The sequence below is a fragment of the Micromys minutus genome (assembly GCF_963924665.1).
Source record: "Micromys minutus genome assembly, chromosome: 8".
In the NCBI taxonomy this organism is placed as follows: Eukaryota; Metazoa; Chordata; class Mammalia; order Rodentia; family Muridae; genus Micromys; species Micromys minutus.
In genome coordinates, this window is record NC_137977.1 from 61,183,095 (window position 1) to 61,202,685 (window position 19,591).

Consider the following 19,591-nt stretch of genomic DNA (forward strand, 5'->3'; position numbering starts at 1 on the left):
TTCTCCTCTCTACTCACATTGGTACAATAAAGTTTCATCTGAGAAATTAGTAATAACGACCAAGGAGAAAAATAGGACAGATATAAGCATCTACAGTACCATAAATGTTATCTAAAATTTATGAAGTGCATGTTTCTAGAATTTTCCTCTTAATGTTGTTAGCCTACAAAGAAAGCAAAACCCAGAGTGAAGGAACATAATAATAATTAAATCGATTCAGTTTTAATCGTTTTATACCCTTAATCTATCTTAATGTGATATTTCATTCCGATGTGAAGCAGGAAATCAGGTTATCAGTTTGCTCCCAGGGTCGTAGAATTTCAGAAAGACTTCATGGTAGGCATCCATGTAAAACTGCAAAATTCACCTGCCATGTGGGACTGCACAGGAACCAGTGCATCTTGGGAATGTTCCTTAGGCTTCTAGGAGTTTCGTTTTGTTGTACGCTCTTCAGAAAAATGAAAGTGAGAAAGAAAATAGCATGCAAACAATTTTCTTAAGATTTGTTTTTATTTTAAATTGTGTGTAAATGTATGTGTATGTGTGTGGTGTGTGTGTGTGAGTGTGTAAGCTTGTGTGAGTGTGTATGAGTGTTGAGTGTATGTGTGTGAGAGCATGTGTGAGTGTGTATATGTGTGTGTATGAGTGTATATGTGTGTGTGAGCATGTGTGAGTGTGATTGTGAGTGTTTGTGTGAGTGTGTGTATGTCTGTGAGTGTTTGTGTGAATGTGTGTATGTGAGTGTATGTTTGTGTGAGTGTGTGTGTCTATCTGTGTGTGGTTATATACACTTGAATGCAGGTACCAAAGGAAGTCAGAGACGTCAGACATTCCTGGAGCTGGGGTCAATGGGCAGTAGTGAGCTGCCTAGCATGGGTGCTGGGAACCAAACTCTGTTCCTCTGCAAAAGCAGTACACACTCTTACCCACTGAGCCATCTCTCCAACCCCCCCTTTTTTTTAATTTTGCAAATTTAAATTTTTTCTGAGCCACTACTTTAGGATGCTGGCATGCCTCATGTAATCTGGATGTCACAAAACCTGAGCTGCACAAAGCCCCAGCTTTGGGAAGGATGTAACCTGTGGTCTCACAGCAGAGAGAGGAACAAATGACTTGGTCCCACGTATCTAAACTGTTCTGATTGTGGAGCTGAAGGACCGATGTTTTTTGACCTAGCAGAATGGGTTCTGGTCCAGTTAAGGCCCAATGTGCCCTCTCATCCCTGTGAGGCCAGTGTGGTCATAATTTGTTCTATTGGTAACATCTAATTAATAGTCATTTAAGGGATTAAGTAATTCACAGTAATGTGTATACTTATACATTGTCCTTACTCTAACCTAAATCGTGTACAATAAAATAATGTAAGACTGGGCTAGGGCATAACTCAGCCCTGAGTTCAGCCCCACCACCATACAGAAAACAAAAACACTGTAATGAGCAAAACCAGAACCTAGCAGTCATTTTGATCTGAGTTGACCTGAGCTAGCCTGTGACTGTCACACATACAGAGTATTGCAATAAAAAACATTTTCCAGTTTTGGAAATCTGTAACCTGCTCCACCTTCCAAGGAAGTGGGGTACTTATACCAACTTTGAATAATGTTTGGTTTAGATACACCAGAGAGAGAGAGAGAGAGAGAGAGAGCTTCACACAATGAAACCTGTAAACACACGTTGTGGTTTTGTTATCTAAGTAGGACTGTGGTAGGCCAGCATGCAGACTCAGCCTTCCCTGATGGGAAGAGCTAATCTGAGCTCTGGAACGCCATGCCTGAGGAAGGGCAGAAGACTCTAAGAGGTCTGAACAGCTTTTTACAAAGGTGGGCAGACCTTCACAGTCACAGACAAAGAGCTATAGGGTGTGGCCATTGGGAACCCAAGTTCTGAAATCTACCAGACCTGAGCAAGCTTCTCCTCCGTAGTTGCCTGACCTAAAATCTTCCAACTGGAAGGAACCGATAATTCCTGTCTCTCAGGATGAAGGCACAAGGTGACACAGTCCTTGCGTTTAAGTTAGCTATTCGGTAGCTGCCGTCTGTAGTCCGAGGTGGTAATGATGACATAGGGTGAGGAGGGGGAGACTCAGTTCTGAGATACACGGAGGGAGGATCGCTAAAACATGAGGCTGTGGGGCCTTTGTGTGGCTCTGAGGGCTAAGCGGAGTCACAAAAAATGAGTTCTGGACATAGATAATGAGCAGGTGTAATATGAGGGTGAGGAGAAAGGAGGGGGAGAAAATGAACTCGGGGATAAAGAACAGGAGGATAGAGAGGAAAGAATTGAATAAAGAGGGGAAGAGGGGGACGGAGGAGCCAGCCTGCTTCCGGTGGGAAGAAGAGCCCGCGTCCTTAGTAGAAGACAGAAGTCTGGGGTGGGGAGGGCGAGGCCAGCTAAATTCTATCTGTGTCAAAGGGCTCCTCAGAACTAAAATTCATGAGCATTCCTACCTGACCATGCCCGGGTCAGGAGGCGACAGGACCGCAGCACCAGGCAGGTAGGCAGGCTGAGAGCTCCAGGCCTGGCAGCAGCATGCACCCTTGCTAGCAGGAGGCACACTCCCAGCCTCTTTTCCAACTGCGCAGCAGCAGAACGGAAGTTAGGGTACCCACTGCCACTCCTCTTTACTCCAGCTCGCACCACCCCCTAAAACGCCACCTTTAACATCAAGTTCTGCTTCCAAGAATCTTCAGCCCAGCTGACTCAGGCTTATTAAAGTATCTACATTAGCTCTTGCCTGGCGAAAGCCCACACCCGGTACCCTCCGCACATTTTCTCCTCTTCCCTTCTCTGCTCTCTCATTTCTGGTCCCTCTAGCTCTCTTGGCCCTCCCCTGCTCAAGTCCTCCTCCCGGATCGGTGCCACCACTGGGAGGCCCTCCTACACCGACACCCTCTTAGAGTTTATACCTGGGTGTTTGTCTCCGGTGGTCTGTGGGAACTTCCACCCCACCGTGCTGCTGTCCCGTTCCCCAACACTCCTATGTGGCCACTTCCAACATTGGTATACTGTGGGTACGGACTGCGCTTAGGAAGTAGTTGACACACATGTGGATGTCGTATTTGAAATTAACGTTGACCGTGAAGGATGATACCGCATCAGCAAAGGTTGTTGCACGGAGGTGCTCTGCTGCGGGTTTAAAGAGAAACTCGTAGCCTTTCAGAGAAGAGAGTGGACAGCCTAGTCAGTCACATGGGGGTGCATTAACGGACAGAGCATTGTGAATGTTGGGGTTTGTCTAGAGTGCCCTCAATTTAGATTCTCATAAAGTATCACTTTTCGGATGTATTTTCTGGTAACTTATTTCTTAGTTTTCTATTTTTATGTGCATGTTCGTCAGAGATGGACAAATGTGTTTACAGGAGCACATGCACATAGATACATACTGTGGAAGCCAGAAATAGCTGAGATGGGGAGATCATTCCTCAGACAAGCTCTCTCCTTTGAGATGGGGTCTTTCCTGGCCCTCACCAATTATACTAGGCTGGCTGGCAACCTATCGCAAGAGATACTCCTGCCTCTGCCTCCCCGTCACAGGATTGCATATCTGTGAAGCCATGCCTAGCATTTCTAGATGGTTTCTTGGGGCTGAACTCCGGTCACAGGGATTCCGTTTTACACTTGGTTGCTCTTCTTCTTCCTGTCTCTTTTCATGGCCTCACCTGAGCTGAGAGTGGGTGAGAATTCCCAAACACTGACAGTTCAGAGGTCCCCAGAGTTGCTTCAAACAGTGAGGAAAAGGTATTGGTGAGCCCCTTGACTACTGCTCTGTGAATAGAGATTCCATGAGCCGGACGTGCCGGATGGGTGTCCTTACTCAACGTCCCAAGAACGCATGCCGTACACAGTGGCTGTTAGGGAAAGTGTGCTTTCAAAGTATTGTCAGCTGCCATGCTGAGCTGAGCCTTACGCCATGTTGGCTGGCAGGAAGCTCTGCATCACCTTTCTCAGCGGTGAGCTTTCATCTCTGTGCCTTCATCAGTGACTGAATATTGCAAAAATTTAAGAGACCTTTTAATTTTCGAATTGGCAGTCTTTTAATCTCAAAAGTCATACACATACTTATCACAAAAAAAAATTGGACAGATATATAAAGGGAAGAGAGGAAGTCACTAATAATCTTGTTACACAGCCACACACCCCAAAGACAATTAATATGTTAATATTTTAGTCTTTCTACTAAAAATATGTACATCTTTTAAAGAGGAGCCCACTAATTAGCTAATACCAAGTGGCCAGCCCTAAAAACATAGACATGTGAGAAACACAAAATAGGCTCAGCAGGTTGTTTTCCTGTATATATCATTTAATGTACACATCATTTAATAATGCATTTAATATATTAAATATATATTAAAGAAAGTGTATATGTATAGTAAATACTAATAAGAAAAATATACATACTAAGAAAAAAACATTTAAGAATATATTAAAGAATTTTAGGGGGCATGGGCTGTGTGGAAGGAATTAGAGAAGAAATTATATGAATATAGTACACATATATGACATTTTTTAAAGTACTTTTTATTTTAAAGACGTGAAAAATAAGCATGTTGGACAAGTCTTGTCCAGAGTTCCAGACGAGGGTGCCATTGCAGCCTGTGCACGGGATTACTACTGTCTTTGTGTTGTTCCTAAATGAACCGCTCTGTGGAAGGATGTAAACTTGAAAATCTCTTACTAACTTCAAGCCCTTTCCTAGAAAGGACGCACCAGTGAGCATTCCTGTCCTTGGCAACACATGGAGCATCTTTTCTATTTTTTTTTTTCCTTCCCAGGCTGGCACGTTGACCACATTTTGTTTATCAGCCTCTAAATGTCTTGTGAGCCTTATAATATACTCTCCCCACCACTTTCTTTTGATGTGTTACTTTGTTACTGATTTGTAGGAATTTCTTTTTCCCCCATATGGAAGGAAACCCAAGACCTTAAGCAGCTAGGCAAGCATTCGACCCTGAGATACAGTTCCCCCAGGCAGAATCTCCTTAAATAATAAAGTATCAATTATTTGAGTGTAACCAGTATTCCTTAAATTTACCTTTAAATGTTAACTATGGTGTTTTGTGGGAAGTTGAAGGTATACTTGTTTTCATGATGAAATTTTCTGTTTATCTCTAATCAAATCCATCAGTCTTGGATATAATACTACATGCTTGTAATCTCAGCACTGGGGACATAGAAGCAGGAGGTTTAGGAGATCAGAGTCAGCCTCAGCTACATAATGAGCTTGAAGCTAGCCTAAACTGCTAAATTTGGGTTCAAAGAAAATAAAATGAAAGATTCATAAATCCTTTGCTCTTGGCCTTTTTCCAAGATGCTCTTTCCCACTCCAATTTAGAAAAACATTACCCATTTCTCTAACCCATGATGCGCTGCCTCTTAAGGACCCGTATTCACTGCATCACAGCAGAGCGTCGATATGAACTAGGGAATGTGTAGTTTAAATGTTTTGTGAACCTAAATTGCCCTTTGCTTTTCCACCCTACTCCCCGGAACCTTCTAGGATCCAGGCAAGTGCCCCAGCTAGGTCACCAGCTCCTGGCCGCCCTTTATCTTCCCTGACCACCCCTAGGCACTCTGGGCAGATCACTGGATGAACAGAGGAATCCACTGTGAAAAAAGTGGATTCCTTTTCTCTTCTCACAGGGGAGAAAGAAAGGAAAGAAGGAAACATAAAAGGAAGGATAGATGAAGGAAGGAAGGGAAGAAAAAAGGAAGGGAAGAAGGAAGGAAAAGGGAAGGAAGAAAGGAAGGAAGGAAGGAAGGAAGGAAGGAAGGAAGGAAGGAAGGAAGGAAGGACTCTTGTCTGCTAAGCAATATGGAGGTTCTGGGAGCAGGCCATGGGAGAAAGCTTTAATACCAGGGCAGTTTGTGGTAGGCTTTTCTCTAGTTGCCTTGTGCCCAGACTGTGGACTCCGACCTAGTTTAATGCCTCCTGATGTGGAATGGTCGCCAATTCCTTACTCCAACAGTACCTTACTTTTAATTAGTACCAGAGCAAATCAGAAACAGACACTTCTGTTCCCAGCATGGGAAAGCAGAAAGGGCATATGTCCCTGACAAAATCCACTTGCTTTGTCATCAAATCTTAAAATGCTAGAGCAAGAATATTTCTCAGGGGCATCAGTCTCACCGGATTCCTTCTGGGGAAGGCTCAGGGACACAGAACAGGGCACTTACCAATGGCACCAGAGCCCTGACCCCCTGGTTATACTGCTGTGTTTTTCTCAATCTTCTTGCTGTCCTGTGAACTCAGTATATGACTATCTGGAAGACAGGTGTAGTCCAGCTAGTAATACGTGCTGTGGGTGTGTAAGGGATACAGGCAGCTGGCTGGAAGAGCGCAAAAGAAAGATGGCTGATTCTGGCAGGAGAATCAAGGAAAAAGGCTTTTTTACAAGGAAGAAGTATTTGAACTGGGATTTAGGAAAATGAAGGAATTGCTGTAAGAGTAGAGCACAGCAGGAACAAGGGTCCAGAGACAGGAACATGATGTCTGTTTGAAAGCCGGAGAGTGGGTGGATGGCTTGTACTGTTCCTGGACTTTCCCCCTTGCCCTCTCCCAGAGCCTACCAGGTCACCTGCGATGCCCCTTCCTCCTTCCTCCCTAGGATGCTGTTTACCCCTCTGCCCAGGACTGCCCTCCCCACCAACTCCCTCCTCATTGACCCACCCCAGCCCCTCTACTGTAAAGTCTTCCTCGGCACATTTAGAAGTGAAAGTAGGGATGCCTTTCAAACACAAATGATAACGTACACCTTGGGTTTGGAGGAAGGAATCATAACTGTATAAAAAGGTAAATGCCAAGAAAGTGGAAGACCAATTATTTTTATGCCCAGAGACTAAGAATGTGTGACCTTCAAAATGTTGGGAAGCCAATGATTTTTTTTTTCAGGCAGAATTAGGGAAATGGCAGAGATTTTCAGAGGAGGAACTAGAGGTGTGAGGCCCAACAGAAGCCTGCTTAGAAAGAGGCACCAGCACATGGGGGTGACAAGGGAGCTGGTGGGGAGCACAGCAGAGCCACTGCCAGTTAGACTGTAACGGTAAAGAAAGAAGAAAGGACAAATGGTGGGTGGGGTTTTTAGTTTCTCCAAGAGTCTGCCTATCAGCCACAACTGCAGTGTGAATCCATGCTGTTTGTCTTGTTTTTTAAAGGGGAAAAGCCAAGTTATCCAGGACTACACTTTAAAAAACAAGCCCATAGAGAACATGCTAAGCTATGCTATGCTGTGCTGTGCTATAAGTTTTAAAGGCATTTAGAAAAAAATTAAAATAATTAACACATATAATGTCAACACTATTTTGTATTGCGTGTCTCTTAAATTTCCCCTTCCCTCGGATTATGGCCAAGTCTATAGCGTTCATGAGACTAAAGAAGACCAGGACAGGGCTGGCACGGGATGGGAAGGCTTGCTCTTTGGAGAGGAGGGCTGGGGTACAGGGCACTAAGTGGTAAGGGATCTTGGCAAGCATTTTCTTACTCACCCAGAAGGCATCACATGCACAGTGTTCAGCACTCCCTGCAGTTCCCATGGCTTGAGCTGCACCCTTCCTCACTGATAGGTCTGCAGACAGTAGGAACTTTCCAGGCTGTGACTTGCACAGGTAGAGAACATGTCTGCAATGCACACTTCTGGGTGATTCTTACATACCAAGAAACAGACTCGATGGGGCATGAGATACTGAGAAAGAGATGGTATTTACCTCTCAGAATTCCCTGTGTAGTCCAACCAAATTATAGTGTTGAAAAACGTATCTTTAAGTAACTAAATGGTTTACTTACAAATTAAAAGAATCAGACCTGGGACATGTTCTTGTCATCCTTGGGAGGCAGAAATATCAAGGCCAGCCTGGTTAGAGAGCTCTAAACCAGCCAGAGCTACACAGATCTTGTCTTAAAAAGAAAAGGACAAGGAAGGGGGAAGGGGAGGGGGAGGGAAAGGAAAGAGAAAGAGAGAGAAAATGGAAGGGAGGAAGAGGGGAGGCGAGGAGGGAAGAGGGGGAGGAGAGAACTGAAGCCTAAAAGGGTCAGGAGACTATAGGATGCTGTCAGCCATATTTTTCAAATGTAGTCATTCTTCAGTATCCATTGGGATTAACTCCAGGAACCTCTGCACATAACAAAATTTCATGAATGTGCCAGTTTTCATTCAACCCACGTAAATCTTCCCACATACTTTGGACTCCAACTAACACACCATGGGCTACAACCCCCACATGGTGTCACATAAGTGAATGTGGGGGTCCTGCAAACTGGGGCAACAGTAAAAGTTTCTGAACATTAAATAACCAAAAGTTCTTTGGAAACCAAAGGCATAGTGAATGAAGCTGTTGGGGCAGCACACATCATACAACCGTATTTCCCCGCTGACCACTGGCTTGCTGAAGAAGTCGTGCAGAGCCAAGAAATGCTACAGGCGCTCTGTGGCTTATGAACTGTGTGTTTTGAACTTCATAATTAACACGCACACACACACACACAAACACACACACACACACACACAACGTTTTGTGCCCTTTAAACATAATGATTTAGTTCCAGAAAATAATTTTTAATTATTTAGTTTTATATGCCAAGTGCCAACGGAGGGCGGAGGAAGATACAGGACCCTGAATTACACAGTTGTGAGCCCCTATGAGAATGCCCAGGGGCCTCTAGAAGAATAACTAGTCTTCTTGTGACATCTCTCAAGAACCCAGAACACAGATTTTTTTTATATCTCCCTACCATCATTCTTTAGCAAATCAGAATCAATTTAGCCGGCCGTGGTGGTGCACACCTTTAATCCCATCACTTAGGAGGTAGAGGCAGGGGGATACCTGTGAGTTCAAGGCCAGCCTGCTCTACAAAGCAGGTCCATGACACCCTGGGCTATTACACAGAGAAACCCTGTCTCTAAAAGGAAAAAAAAAATCAATTTAATTTATCTTTTGACTATATGGTGTTAGAATGCTCCTTTGTTTGTTTGTTTGTTTGATTGATTGCTGTTTGTGCTTCTGACTTGCATTTTCCTAAAAGAATCAATAAAAAAATTTGGTTTTGGATTAGGATAGAATTTTTAATAATTTTTGAAATGGCCCTAAGCATACTTCTGCCATTTTGTGGTACACGTCTATGCAAAACCACATTCTCCGTATTGAGAGTTACAAGATCAGAATGTCCATCAACTCGGACAAATGCTAAAGATACCCTGTAGTATCCCATAGTCTGCCAATGCTTAACTCTTCACATAAAGTTAAATTAGCCATAGCCACCTGAGGTGCTAGAGAACCATTTTCAAACAAACTCCTTCATGATTTATATATCAAGCAATGTTTGTCTCGTATGCCTATTTTTATACCCACATACCTGGGTCACACAAATGATGAAACACATTCCTGAGTGGAAACGGTTTCAGAAGCTCTGCTCTCAGCCGATGTCTCTATCTCTGATACAGACAGATGCTGTGTGGGCAGAAGGTACTCCATTTTGTTTATTACAGGTTCGAGGTCATGTTGTTGATGTTCTAAGGTTGGCTCAATCCTCATAACTGAAGTCTAGGATTCGGAGGGCCAAATGTGCACTAAACCTGGATTTTTGCATCTTCATTAGTTTCCTTCTGTTTCTCTCTTTTCCAGATAACTTTCAGGATCAGATGAAAAGGGAACTGGCTTACCGGGAAGAGATGGTGCAGCAGTTACAAATCGTAAGGCACATTTCTGTTTATAAATGCATGCAGCATCCCTGATTTGTTTTTAGAGCCCTCAATGAGTACCACAGTGGTTTGCAGGCAGTCCTTGGGTCCACTTACCTCTCAGCTGGTTGAGATGCTAATTACCAAGGGATTTACGTAGGCTCAGAGCAAACAGATGTGTCAGTGTGTTTCTTCTAACTGTAACTACCTCCCATGTGTTAATACACAGATGTGTGCATTGTCTCTGTGGGCAAACTAGAGGTACTCAGCATTCTTCCCCTGCATAAATTCGCAGGCACCATGCAGAGATGAGATGGGAATTCACAGAAGGGCCACTAACTCCTGCCCTCTGCACCCCTCACCAGCCGGGGGCCCTCGCTGGTCAATAGAGCAGAGTATACACACAATTAACCAATTACAGGCGCTCGAGGGTTGATGAAAAGAAGCAAATCATTTCCATAGGAAACAGTCTTCTCTATCCTAGTCTCAAAGTGGTTCCTTTAAATGGAAGTAGCAGTCAGGAGGACACAGAGAGACAGAGGACCTTGTTTTGGAGGGTTTGCTTTCCGAAAGCTTCACCTCGCACAGATGCGTGTGGTATAAGCCCTAGGTTTTTAAATTGGCCCCCCAAGCTTCGTCATTTTTTAAAGAGCAAACAATAGGGAAAATAATTTGTACTTGGTATTCCTGAGATTTATTTTAAAAACGTCTGGATAAAGATTTATGCCGACTTTTGGAAGCACGGTTGTCATAATTTGGGCCATTTGATATTGTTTTTAGTGGATCTGTTTCTACTCTCAGACCACTGAGCATGTCTCAAGTGTCTTTCTCGTCTTAAGAGCCAACTATGCGGTTCTATCGGGATTGTTTGAGAGAGACGGTTGCTCACTTTTTCTTTGTATGGAAGAAGGAGGCACGCCCATGCTCACAGAGATTCCTGAGTGTGGCTAAAGCAGGCTTAGGTTCATTACATCTTCTGCTTGGGGGAGTCTCAGCTAAAAATGGAATTTATAAGAACTGTGACATTCTCACTGTGGCTCCTCTGGTCTCGGGTGCTCATTAATGACCCCAGGATTGGAAAACTTTTATTTTGCTCAGAGCGTTGTTCTTGTGGGTTTAGGTTGTTGTTAGTGGTAGTGGTGTCTTTGGTGGTGGTGGTGTTGCTGGTGGTGTGTGTGTTGTTTTTGTTTATACTTGAATTCACTGGGAAGCTGAGGATATTCTTAATTAATCGATAAGACATTGCATACAAAGAGTGAAAACAAACTTCTCAGCCTTTTTCTGCTGTAAGAGCTAAAAACCCCTCAAAGTGAATACCTATTGTTTCTCCCTCAAGAAAGAGAATAAATACAGGCACGGGGCAGAATGTTAAGACCTGACTTAATTAACATAAAGTGTCTCTTTTTCTGGTTTTTAAAACGGAAATTGTTGTTCAAGAAACAAAGAAGAATTGGGATTTCCAGATGACCACAAATAGAGCTAGACTTCCTATAGGAAAGGAGTTGGGCGTTCATTTCAGGGCAGCTTTTAAAGCTAGTTGCTTAATTTTAATGTCTTAATTTCCTTTGACAGTTTCTTCAGTGACAGGGGAAGAACGGTGTATCCGTACAATAGCAGGCACTGACGCTAGAAGAGAAAATGTCTTGGGTCTTTCTAGATGCATGAAAGACACAAGCTGGTCTTACTAAACACAGCGAGTGTTATTACGTCATGCCCCACTAGGTAGTAAAGTGCTCCTGGGGTGATTGAAACCTTTGGAGAGCTAAGACACAACCCCCCAACACACGTGTGCTCCTGTGTGCGTGCACACACACACACACACACACACACCTTTTTAGGTACAGTATAATTCCTGTATAGACACACAGGCAAACAACATAAAAATTAATAAAACAAACATGGCTTGTTTTTCCTTCTTCCTCTCTTTTGAGTCCCCTACAATAAGATACCTGGGGCTATCTCCAGAACCCAGTCCCGTGTATAGCCTTCAACACTTGAAACAAACATTTTTCTGCACCAGTCACCCCAAGCCCTCCCCCACCCCATGCAATACACCCATTCTTTTTCATTCCTTCTCAGTTTTTCCCTGGCCAGTCTTGATGTCCCCAGGTGTTCTCTCATATCATTGAAAGAAGGCACACTAGTAAATTACAGAGGGGTTCTGTGCTAATATGTCCCTGCAACTAGCAGACAGGCTGTAAGGTCTACCAACTTGGACTCAGCGTTCATCCCCCGAGTTTCAGTTCTCTCCAAAAGGAGCCTCTGTAAGGAAATATTATAATCCAAAGTCACATGAAGAATAAACATGAATGCACCTAAAAACCATGTGATGGATCACCAGTATCAGTGACCAGCAGAATAGCATGGCCCATCTCAAAATTATGTCTGCAGTAGTGGAACCAAATGAGCCTGGAAGCAGAGTTGATTTGGGGCAGGAAAGACCCACTTTAGAATTCTTCTACCTACTTTAGAAACAACACAACAGGCTCGATGTTGTTTGCACATTAACTTATCAGGTTCCTTATTCGGCTGTATGTATCGGTAAAACAGCTGAGGGAATGTCTTCAGAGAATCTCTGAAGATCATCAAGGAGTGATATAGTCCCACACTTTGATTTGCTCTCCCGGTTTTAGTCGATGATCTCTCTGTCCATAAATATGGTGGCAAACTTTGCCTCCTGATAACAAAGTCAGCCTCTGTGGCCATTTGGCATTCAAAGTCTACATGCCGTAGAATCACAGAATACCCGCTCCTTTCTTCAGATGAGGTAAAGCCTAGCCTATCTTGTAATCCTGGAGAATTAAAAATATATTAGAACCATCATGTTTGGGTAATGGTTCCTGTACATGCACAGCACATTTCTTCTGCATTGTTACACGGTGTTCCATTTCAAACACTTCCATGGGAAGCATCTTGGGTATAATTGCCATAAAAAAGAAAATTATGAATTTCTTTGCTTCCTACGTTTTCAGATCCTCTGTTGACTGTAATTTCTGTTCCTTCTTATTCCAGTTTGTTTAATACAAGCCTGTAATGGATATAGACAGTCAAGTGATGGGGTCTCCTTGCGCACTTACAAATGAATGTGATACTGGTGTTCAAGCACATGCAAAATTAACTTACTTAACATTTACAAATGGCCACAAGCTAACTCTTAAAATCATACTTAAAATTTGAATTCTCTGCTGCTTGTGTGAAAAAATGAAATCTGTCCTCCCTGACATCCCTGACCTGAGTTTTCAAATGCTTCAAGTATTTTCTTCATGAAGCTAGATTTATTTCTACAAAAGAGCAGGCATTTCTCTACTAAAAAACCAAATGCAAAACTCTTAAAATTTAGCAAGTTTGTGAAAACGTTCAGTGTTTAGCATAATAAAAGGCAGGATCTCCAGGAGAAAATGTTCAATTTTTAAAAGTAAAACACATTGTCCATTAGGGTTGGAAAGAAAGTGAAAATGATCTACTCAGTACAAAACCTTTTAATTGAAATAGACTTAAGCCCAGAAAATGTAATAATTTATAGCAAGAACTTGGTGAGATTTCTTTCTAATTGTTAATTTGGCAATTATTCTTTTAAAAGTGCATTTATATAAGCAATTCCTGTAGGTTTGCCTAAGGTAAGCTCTTCAAACCCAGAGTTCTTCATGAATACTGTCAACTACCAGAGCAGCCCATCAATCCAGGGCTAGACGCAGACTTGGCCCCTGAACCTGTCTGACGTTACTGCATGGCTTAGAGATGCAGCACATGTGCCAGTCTTGCAGTGCCCTCTGCTGTTGTTCTAGAGAGCTGCAGTCACAGGCAGCTGGGGAAACGGAAGTACCCCACTAAAAGCCTTCAGTTAAAATAACATTCAAGCAATAAATTTAGTACTGATGTTTCATTTGTGGTGAACTTGTAAAACCAGCTCCCCACCTCCCTGTGGTGGGAACACAGTAGCTCTTTGATGAGGAACTGTAAGCATTTCAGAGCCAGCTCCTGAGTGAGGACACAGTCTCTTGGTGACAACCATCTTTCCTCAGATTTTGTCCAGTATTCCTTGGGAGGAGAACTTGACCAAATTGCCATAAAGACAGATAGAACTGTTCCTGTCTTCTATTTTTGCCAAAAGATTCCCAGAGGCATGAAGCAGCTTTGCCTTTGTGGTTAAGTGTACGTGTTAAGGAGGTCCCTGTGAGACTTTAGGCTTGATGAAAATCTGAACCTCCATAAAAGCTTCCATAAGACTCTATAGTACAGACAGACTTTGACCACCATGCATCTTTTTCCACTAGTGATCAAGTGCCCTGTGTCTTAACAATGACTTGTGGGGTATTCTGTTCATCCTTCTAGCTCTGAGATATTGACTCACCCGAGTGTCTGAACTCAAACCAAACTGTCCTTTGGCACAAACTAGAAAGATATCTTTTTTGGTGAGATACCAATGCTTTTGACCTCTTGGGGTCAATTGGATAAGATGTACCTTATATAATATTGCAAAGTTTTCTATCCAAACCTCGTGATTTCCACACTGATAAAAATGAAAAGAAAGCTTTCATGAGTCCTATAGTAGGCTTCCATGGGACTAAGTAGCTTAAACAGATCCTCTAAAATATGAAGCTCCCAAGTCAAGAATGTTTGCTGACATCTGTAAATCCAGTATTGTGTTCTATGGAGTCTTAGAAACTATCAGTTGAACAGGTACCATTGCCTAATAATTCATAGAGGAGAAAAAGCTCCCGACTGTAATTCTAATATACCATCAATCATCAATAGTCCAATTTCAGAGATGTAAAAATATTCAGGGGAAAGTGTGTCTCAGACTCCGTAAACTAGTATAGTTTTAAGGAACAAGTGGGCCATGTGATAATCTTTATTTGCCATTTATGATTCAGGGCCAGAAGCACTTGCTCTTTGTCCTTGCATTGCCTGGCTTTCGATTTATCCTTGTTCCGAAGAAGCAGACACGGAACCCCTGCATTTATATGAGGACAACATTCTGTGGCCATTTAAGTTCTAACCTGGAGTTCTGAGACTCTGATGCTGTTATTTAGAGATGGTCCCCTCTTTTCTAGCCAGAGAAAAGTGAGCAAGGGAGGGGCAGAAGGAGAGGGAAGAGAAGTGAAAGGGAGAGACTTGGCTGACAGCAGCGTCATTCCTGTCGTTTTCTCTGGGTTAGCATGTGCCTCACTCCCTTTGGTGAGTGGTCCAGGATGCTATAAACTTCTCTCCTGCACTGTTTGGTGCACAACATGCCCTACAAAGTCCTGTAGCATCTATTCATTTAAATACCCTTTGTAAACAGGAAAATGGACCGAGCACATCTTACTGTTAACCTATCTCACTCAGAGGTTTATATCAGATCTTGCTATCCTAAATAATAAAATTCTGTTCAAGACTCTCCTATTACACAGCTTACAAGAGAGGTCACCCATCCTCTTTGGTATTTACAGCCTGCACCAATATGGAAAACCTCCATTCAAGGGAAGAAGTGACTAGCACAGGCCCCCAGCCCACATTCTACAGTATGAGATCGGAATGCTGGCCACTTTATGCTGTTGTGTGCTTTGCTAATTTCAGCACTGCTGCTTGCACCTTATCAGATGTGTTTGTTTTAAAATTTCGAGGTGCTTATCTTTTTATCTTCTTCTCGTCCAGTGGAACACTGATTCAAGTGACCAGTTTTATGGCAAAATGGCTCAGCTTTATCTTAGACACCGCATGCACTGTCTTCTCACAGTCTCTTTGCATTAATAAAGGGTCGCCTGTGGACCACTGAGTGAATGGAGAGAACAAAGCCAACAGCCAGTAAAAGGCTGGGGGTGACATTAATGAAATATTAAAATATGCCACAGCCAAGCACAGTGGTGCACACACAAAATTCTAGTACTTGGGAGGCTGAGGCAGGATAATCACAAGTTTAGTTCAGCCTGAGCTATAAAGAAAAGAAGGGAGCTGAAGGGATGGCTCAGTGGTTGGGATCTATGCCCTCTTCTGGTGTGTCTGAAGACAGCTACAGTGTACTTATACATATATAAAATAAATAAGTCTTCTTTAAATAAAAAAGAAAAGAAGGAAAAAAGATGAGGGAGGGAGGGAGAAAAAGAAGGAGAAAAAGAAGTATTATCTAGGTGAAGAAAAGTGATTGTATTTTCCCCTTGCTATTGTATGTAATAGTCATCTTTTGTGTTACATTCTAAAAGACTGAGTATTGAGGCTGGAGGAACGGCTCAGCTGTTGAGCTCACTGGCTGCTCTTTAAGGACCCAGGTTCAATTCCCCGCACCCACATGGTAGCTTACAGTAGTCCCAGGGACTCTGACACCCCCATCTACCTTCCATAGCACTGCATGAAGCGGATGTGAACACACACAGGCAGGCAAAACGATCATGCACACAAAATAAAAATAAATAAAATATCAAACGAGGGCTAGATATTTGTTTCCTCAAATGTAACATAGATGCAAATTTAGAGTCCTAAATTTAACCTCATAATGATGCAGGCAGGTAACACAATGGCGGAGTTGCTTGACCGGGGTCAGTATAAAAGCAAATGTAAATAATGTATGTGGCTGTTTGGATTTTCTAATGAAAAGTCGCATATCAAATGTGATAGGCTTCCATTCACAACCCAGTATTCAGACTCAACTGTCAAGTCCCTCCAGATACAATGAACCACGTCTCCCATTCAGTGCAGTTATTTCTAGCTCTTCTTATCAGTAATTGAGAATTTACCCACAGTAATAATTTATGTTCAGTCTTCTTTGTGATCCACAATGATCGCATGTTTCATAAAGAAAACACTCTAATTAAGCTGATTACCTTGAACTCATTTCTAATCACATTCATCTTTTGTGACATTGGACCTATTTCAACATTGTATCTCACTTGTCAAATACTAATAATACCATTCTATTAATATCTTTTAAAAAGAAAAGGCCTCACATTAACCTCAATGATTATCTGTAGCGACAATCCGGTTGGTCTCGGCCTGTACGAGCTTGTCTGATGCTGTACCCCAGCAGCTTCACAGTGCTGAGCAGGGGGAGCTCTCTTCTCTGCAAGACAGATGCACTGGCATTGTTATGGGGGTGAAGTGTCTCCACTAAGCATCTGTATCCAGCTTGACGCCCTGCTTGTTTCTGTCTTACAGATCCCCTACGCAGCAAGCTTGATCAGGAAAGAAAAGCTTGGCGCCCATCTCAGCAAAAGTTAAGAGGTGAGCTTGTCAGCAGAGACGGGTTTGCTCAATGACCCTTCCTGCCAGTGCTGGGGTGTTCATTTTCCAGGTGTTTGTGATACCCCAAGGGATTGAGAAAGTTGTATCCAGCATTCAAGTCAACATACCAGATGTGTTTCTCATCCCAGGCTCTGACTTCTTGAATGAATGACTTCCTAGAAATGATGTGGCAAACTCCTAAATGTAAAATCATCTCTATCCAGTCTTTAGAAACAATAAGCATTTTATTCTGACATTTCTTTCTCTGGGGGGCCTATCTACCCCTCTGAAACAATAGCAGTGTGCCGTCTCAAACCGATGTTGCCCAACGTCTCCCCAAGTCTGAGTCTTGGTGAGTCACTACCCATGGTGACTTGAATTGAGGGGTAATATAGACTAGGAAGACTTTCTGTCCAGGGAATAGTGAGCCAGCCTCCCCTAAACCAAAATAGTTCTCTCAAAAGAAACCAGCTTCAAGGTTGCATTCCTGGCAACAATTTAAAGGGCAAAAATCTAAACGTAAGGGAAAGCAAGCAATAAGAATTCTCTGATTACAGTCAAGGCATGCCTACCAGTTTTAGAAACAGCCTTTGGAACCTTTTGAAGAAGACACACTTGTTAATTAGTTACCTAGAACACGATTGTTTCTATGAAACTAGGTTAGGATGACCTAAAGGTCAAAATTTCTGAATCAGGGCAAGTCCAAGATGTGCGCACGTGCACGTGTGTGTGTGTGTGTGTGTGTGTGTGTGTGTGTGTGTGTGTGTTCACGTGCGCATGTATGTGCCTGGTTTGTATATAAATATGCAGGAACACCCATCTATGCAAAATGTGGAGGCCTGAAGTCATTGCTGGCTGTCTTCCTATATTGCTCCCCATCTTATTTTTTGATTCAGTACCTTCTCTGAAACCGGAAGTCACCCTTTCAGCTAGACTAGGGGCAGCAAGCTACCATGATCCACCCGTCTCCACCCATCCCCTCACCCCAGCGCCTGAGTTACAGATATGGGACACCAGACCCAGGTTTTCTATGGGTACCGAGGATTCCAGCTCAGGTCTTTGTGTTTTCACAGCAAGGACTTCACCTGTCGAGCGGTCTTCTAAGGCTCAGGGTAGCATTTCCTCCTGCTCATGGGCAAGTGGCGCGTTTTGTCCAATCCCTTCCGAAGCTGTTAGACATCCCTCCTCTGAATCGAGTTTCTGACTTACTAGATTCTATTTGGGAGGGAAAGCCTTACAAAGGAGGTTCATTATTCTTTCTCTTGCCCGAGCCTCTCTTCTGCACATTGTATCTACCATGCAGTCTCTTATCAGGAGTACATTTCAGTATTTGATAATGATAATGTCACATTCCTTCTGTCCCTTCAAGTTCTGTAAAATACCCCTATGCTGACTCTTCATTTTTTACACCGGGAAATGAAACACAGAGAGGAGAGTATATGACATTTTATGACTGTGTTACCGAGCCAAGAAGAGGTGCCAAGGCACACAACCTTAGACACAGTGCTGTCAACTCCATCCTGGACATCTTGTTCTCAGCCCGAGATTAAAGTGACAGTATCCCACACTAGCTCCATAAAGTTAAACTCAGAGGTCCGTGTGAGTTTGGCTCTCAACTGAAATATTTTTACTAAGTCCGATGTTGACTTGTTGATTTTTTTTTTCTCCACATTATGGTAGAGTCATTTGGTACTAGTAAAGCGAATGAGAATTTTTTTTATGGAGTTCAGATTTCATCTTAAATCAGGATATCAAGGTAATCAAGCCAAGAACAACCCCAATGAGTGTTAATCAGTATTGGAAGTGCCAAGCTATTTCCTTCACATCACAGAAAAAAATATTAGCATGAGTGTTTAAAAATAATCTTTGTATACCTCTCATTTTTGGCAAAGCCTGCAAATTAGGACGCCAAATAAATGGCAAAGCCTGCAGTCAAAATGGAGTCAGTATTTACAAGATAAGTTTGCTTTTAGGTTCCAAGAATTTGATGGTTGTCTTGCCTTGGTCCCAGGAAATTTCTCCCATGTCCTGCCCCCAAGAGGAGTTAATTTTGCATATTTATGAGCTTCACATAAAAGATATTGTATTGAATGTTTGACTCAGTACTTGTGAGATTCAGCCATTAGAGGGTGGCTTGATACATGGGCAAGAACCTCAATGAGTCTTTCTTTCCCTCCCATCCCATCTTCCCTGCTCGTCTCAAAAGCTGTTCTTGCACCTACACAGTGACACTCACAATCGTGAAATCTCTGGCAGTGTCAGAGCACATGGATGTGCCACGCTGGAGAGAGAGATTGATTTATGCTTGGTAACTAATGCTTCCCCCGTGCTGATTTTGTTTCCATTCTTGCAGACAACAGGGATTTCTCTAAGTAGACCCTGGTGCTTTGGGAAGATTAGCGGTTACTTAACTGCTTAGCTAACCTAGCCAAGCAGAGAATCACGACCATGCTGTTAGAGATGGTCTCAGACTTTGTAGAACCAGGGAGGAGTTTCCCCAAGAGAGATGACAAGATAAAAATCATTACACCAAGGGAGAGAGGCAGTTCTGTCTTCCTGAGTGACCACAGGTTTCCAAATTAGGGTCTGATGCATTCACATCTTATGCAAGAGTGACCCTTAAGGTAGCGTTCATGCCACCCAGTGGATGCCAATATAAATATTAAGGGGAGGAAGCTTTTCAAAGCCACAGGCATCCATTTAATAAGCTCAGCAACTAC

At 42.9% G+C, this 19,591-nt stretch overlaps 1 protein-coding gene across 1 annotated transcript in view; it reads left to right on the top strand.

Moving 5' to 3' along the window:
• Nucleotides 1–16,868, top strand: part of SKOR2 (SKI family transcriptional corepressor 2) — a gene marked incomplete at both ends in the record, with an annotated part of 35,205 nt that extends 18,337 nt beyond the window's left edge. Inside the window, 2 exons of the mRNA XM_080919989.1 lie at nucleotides 9,619–9,686; nucleotides 16,806–16,868. Coding sequence (XP_080776115.1) covers nucleotides 9,619–9,686; nucleotides 16,806–16,868 — 131 coding nt within the window. The remainder of the gene's footprint in view (nucleotides 1–9,618; nucleotides 9,687–16,805) is intronic.
• Between the last annotated feature and the right edge of the window lie 2,723 nt (nucleotides 16,869–19,591).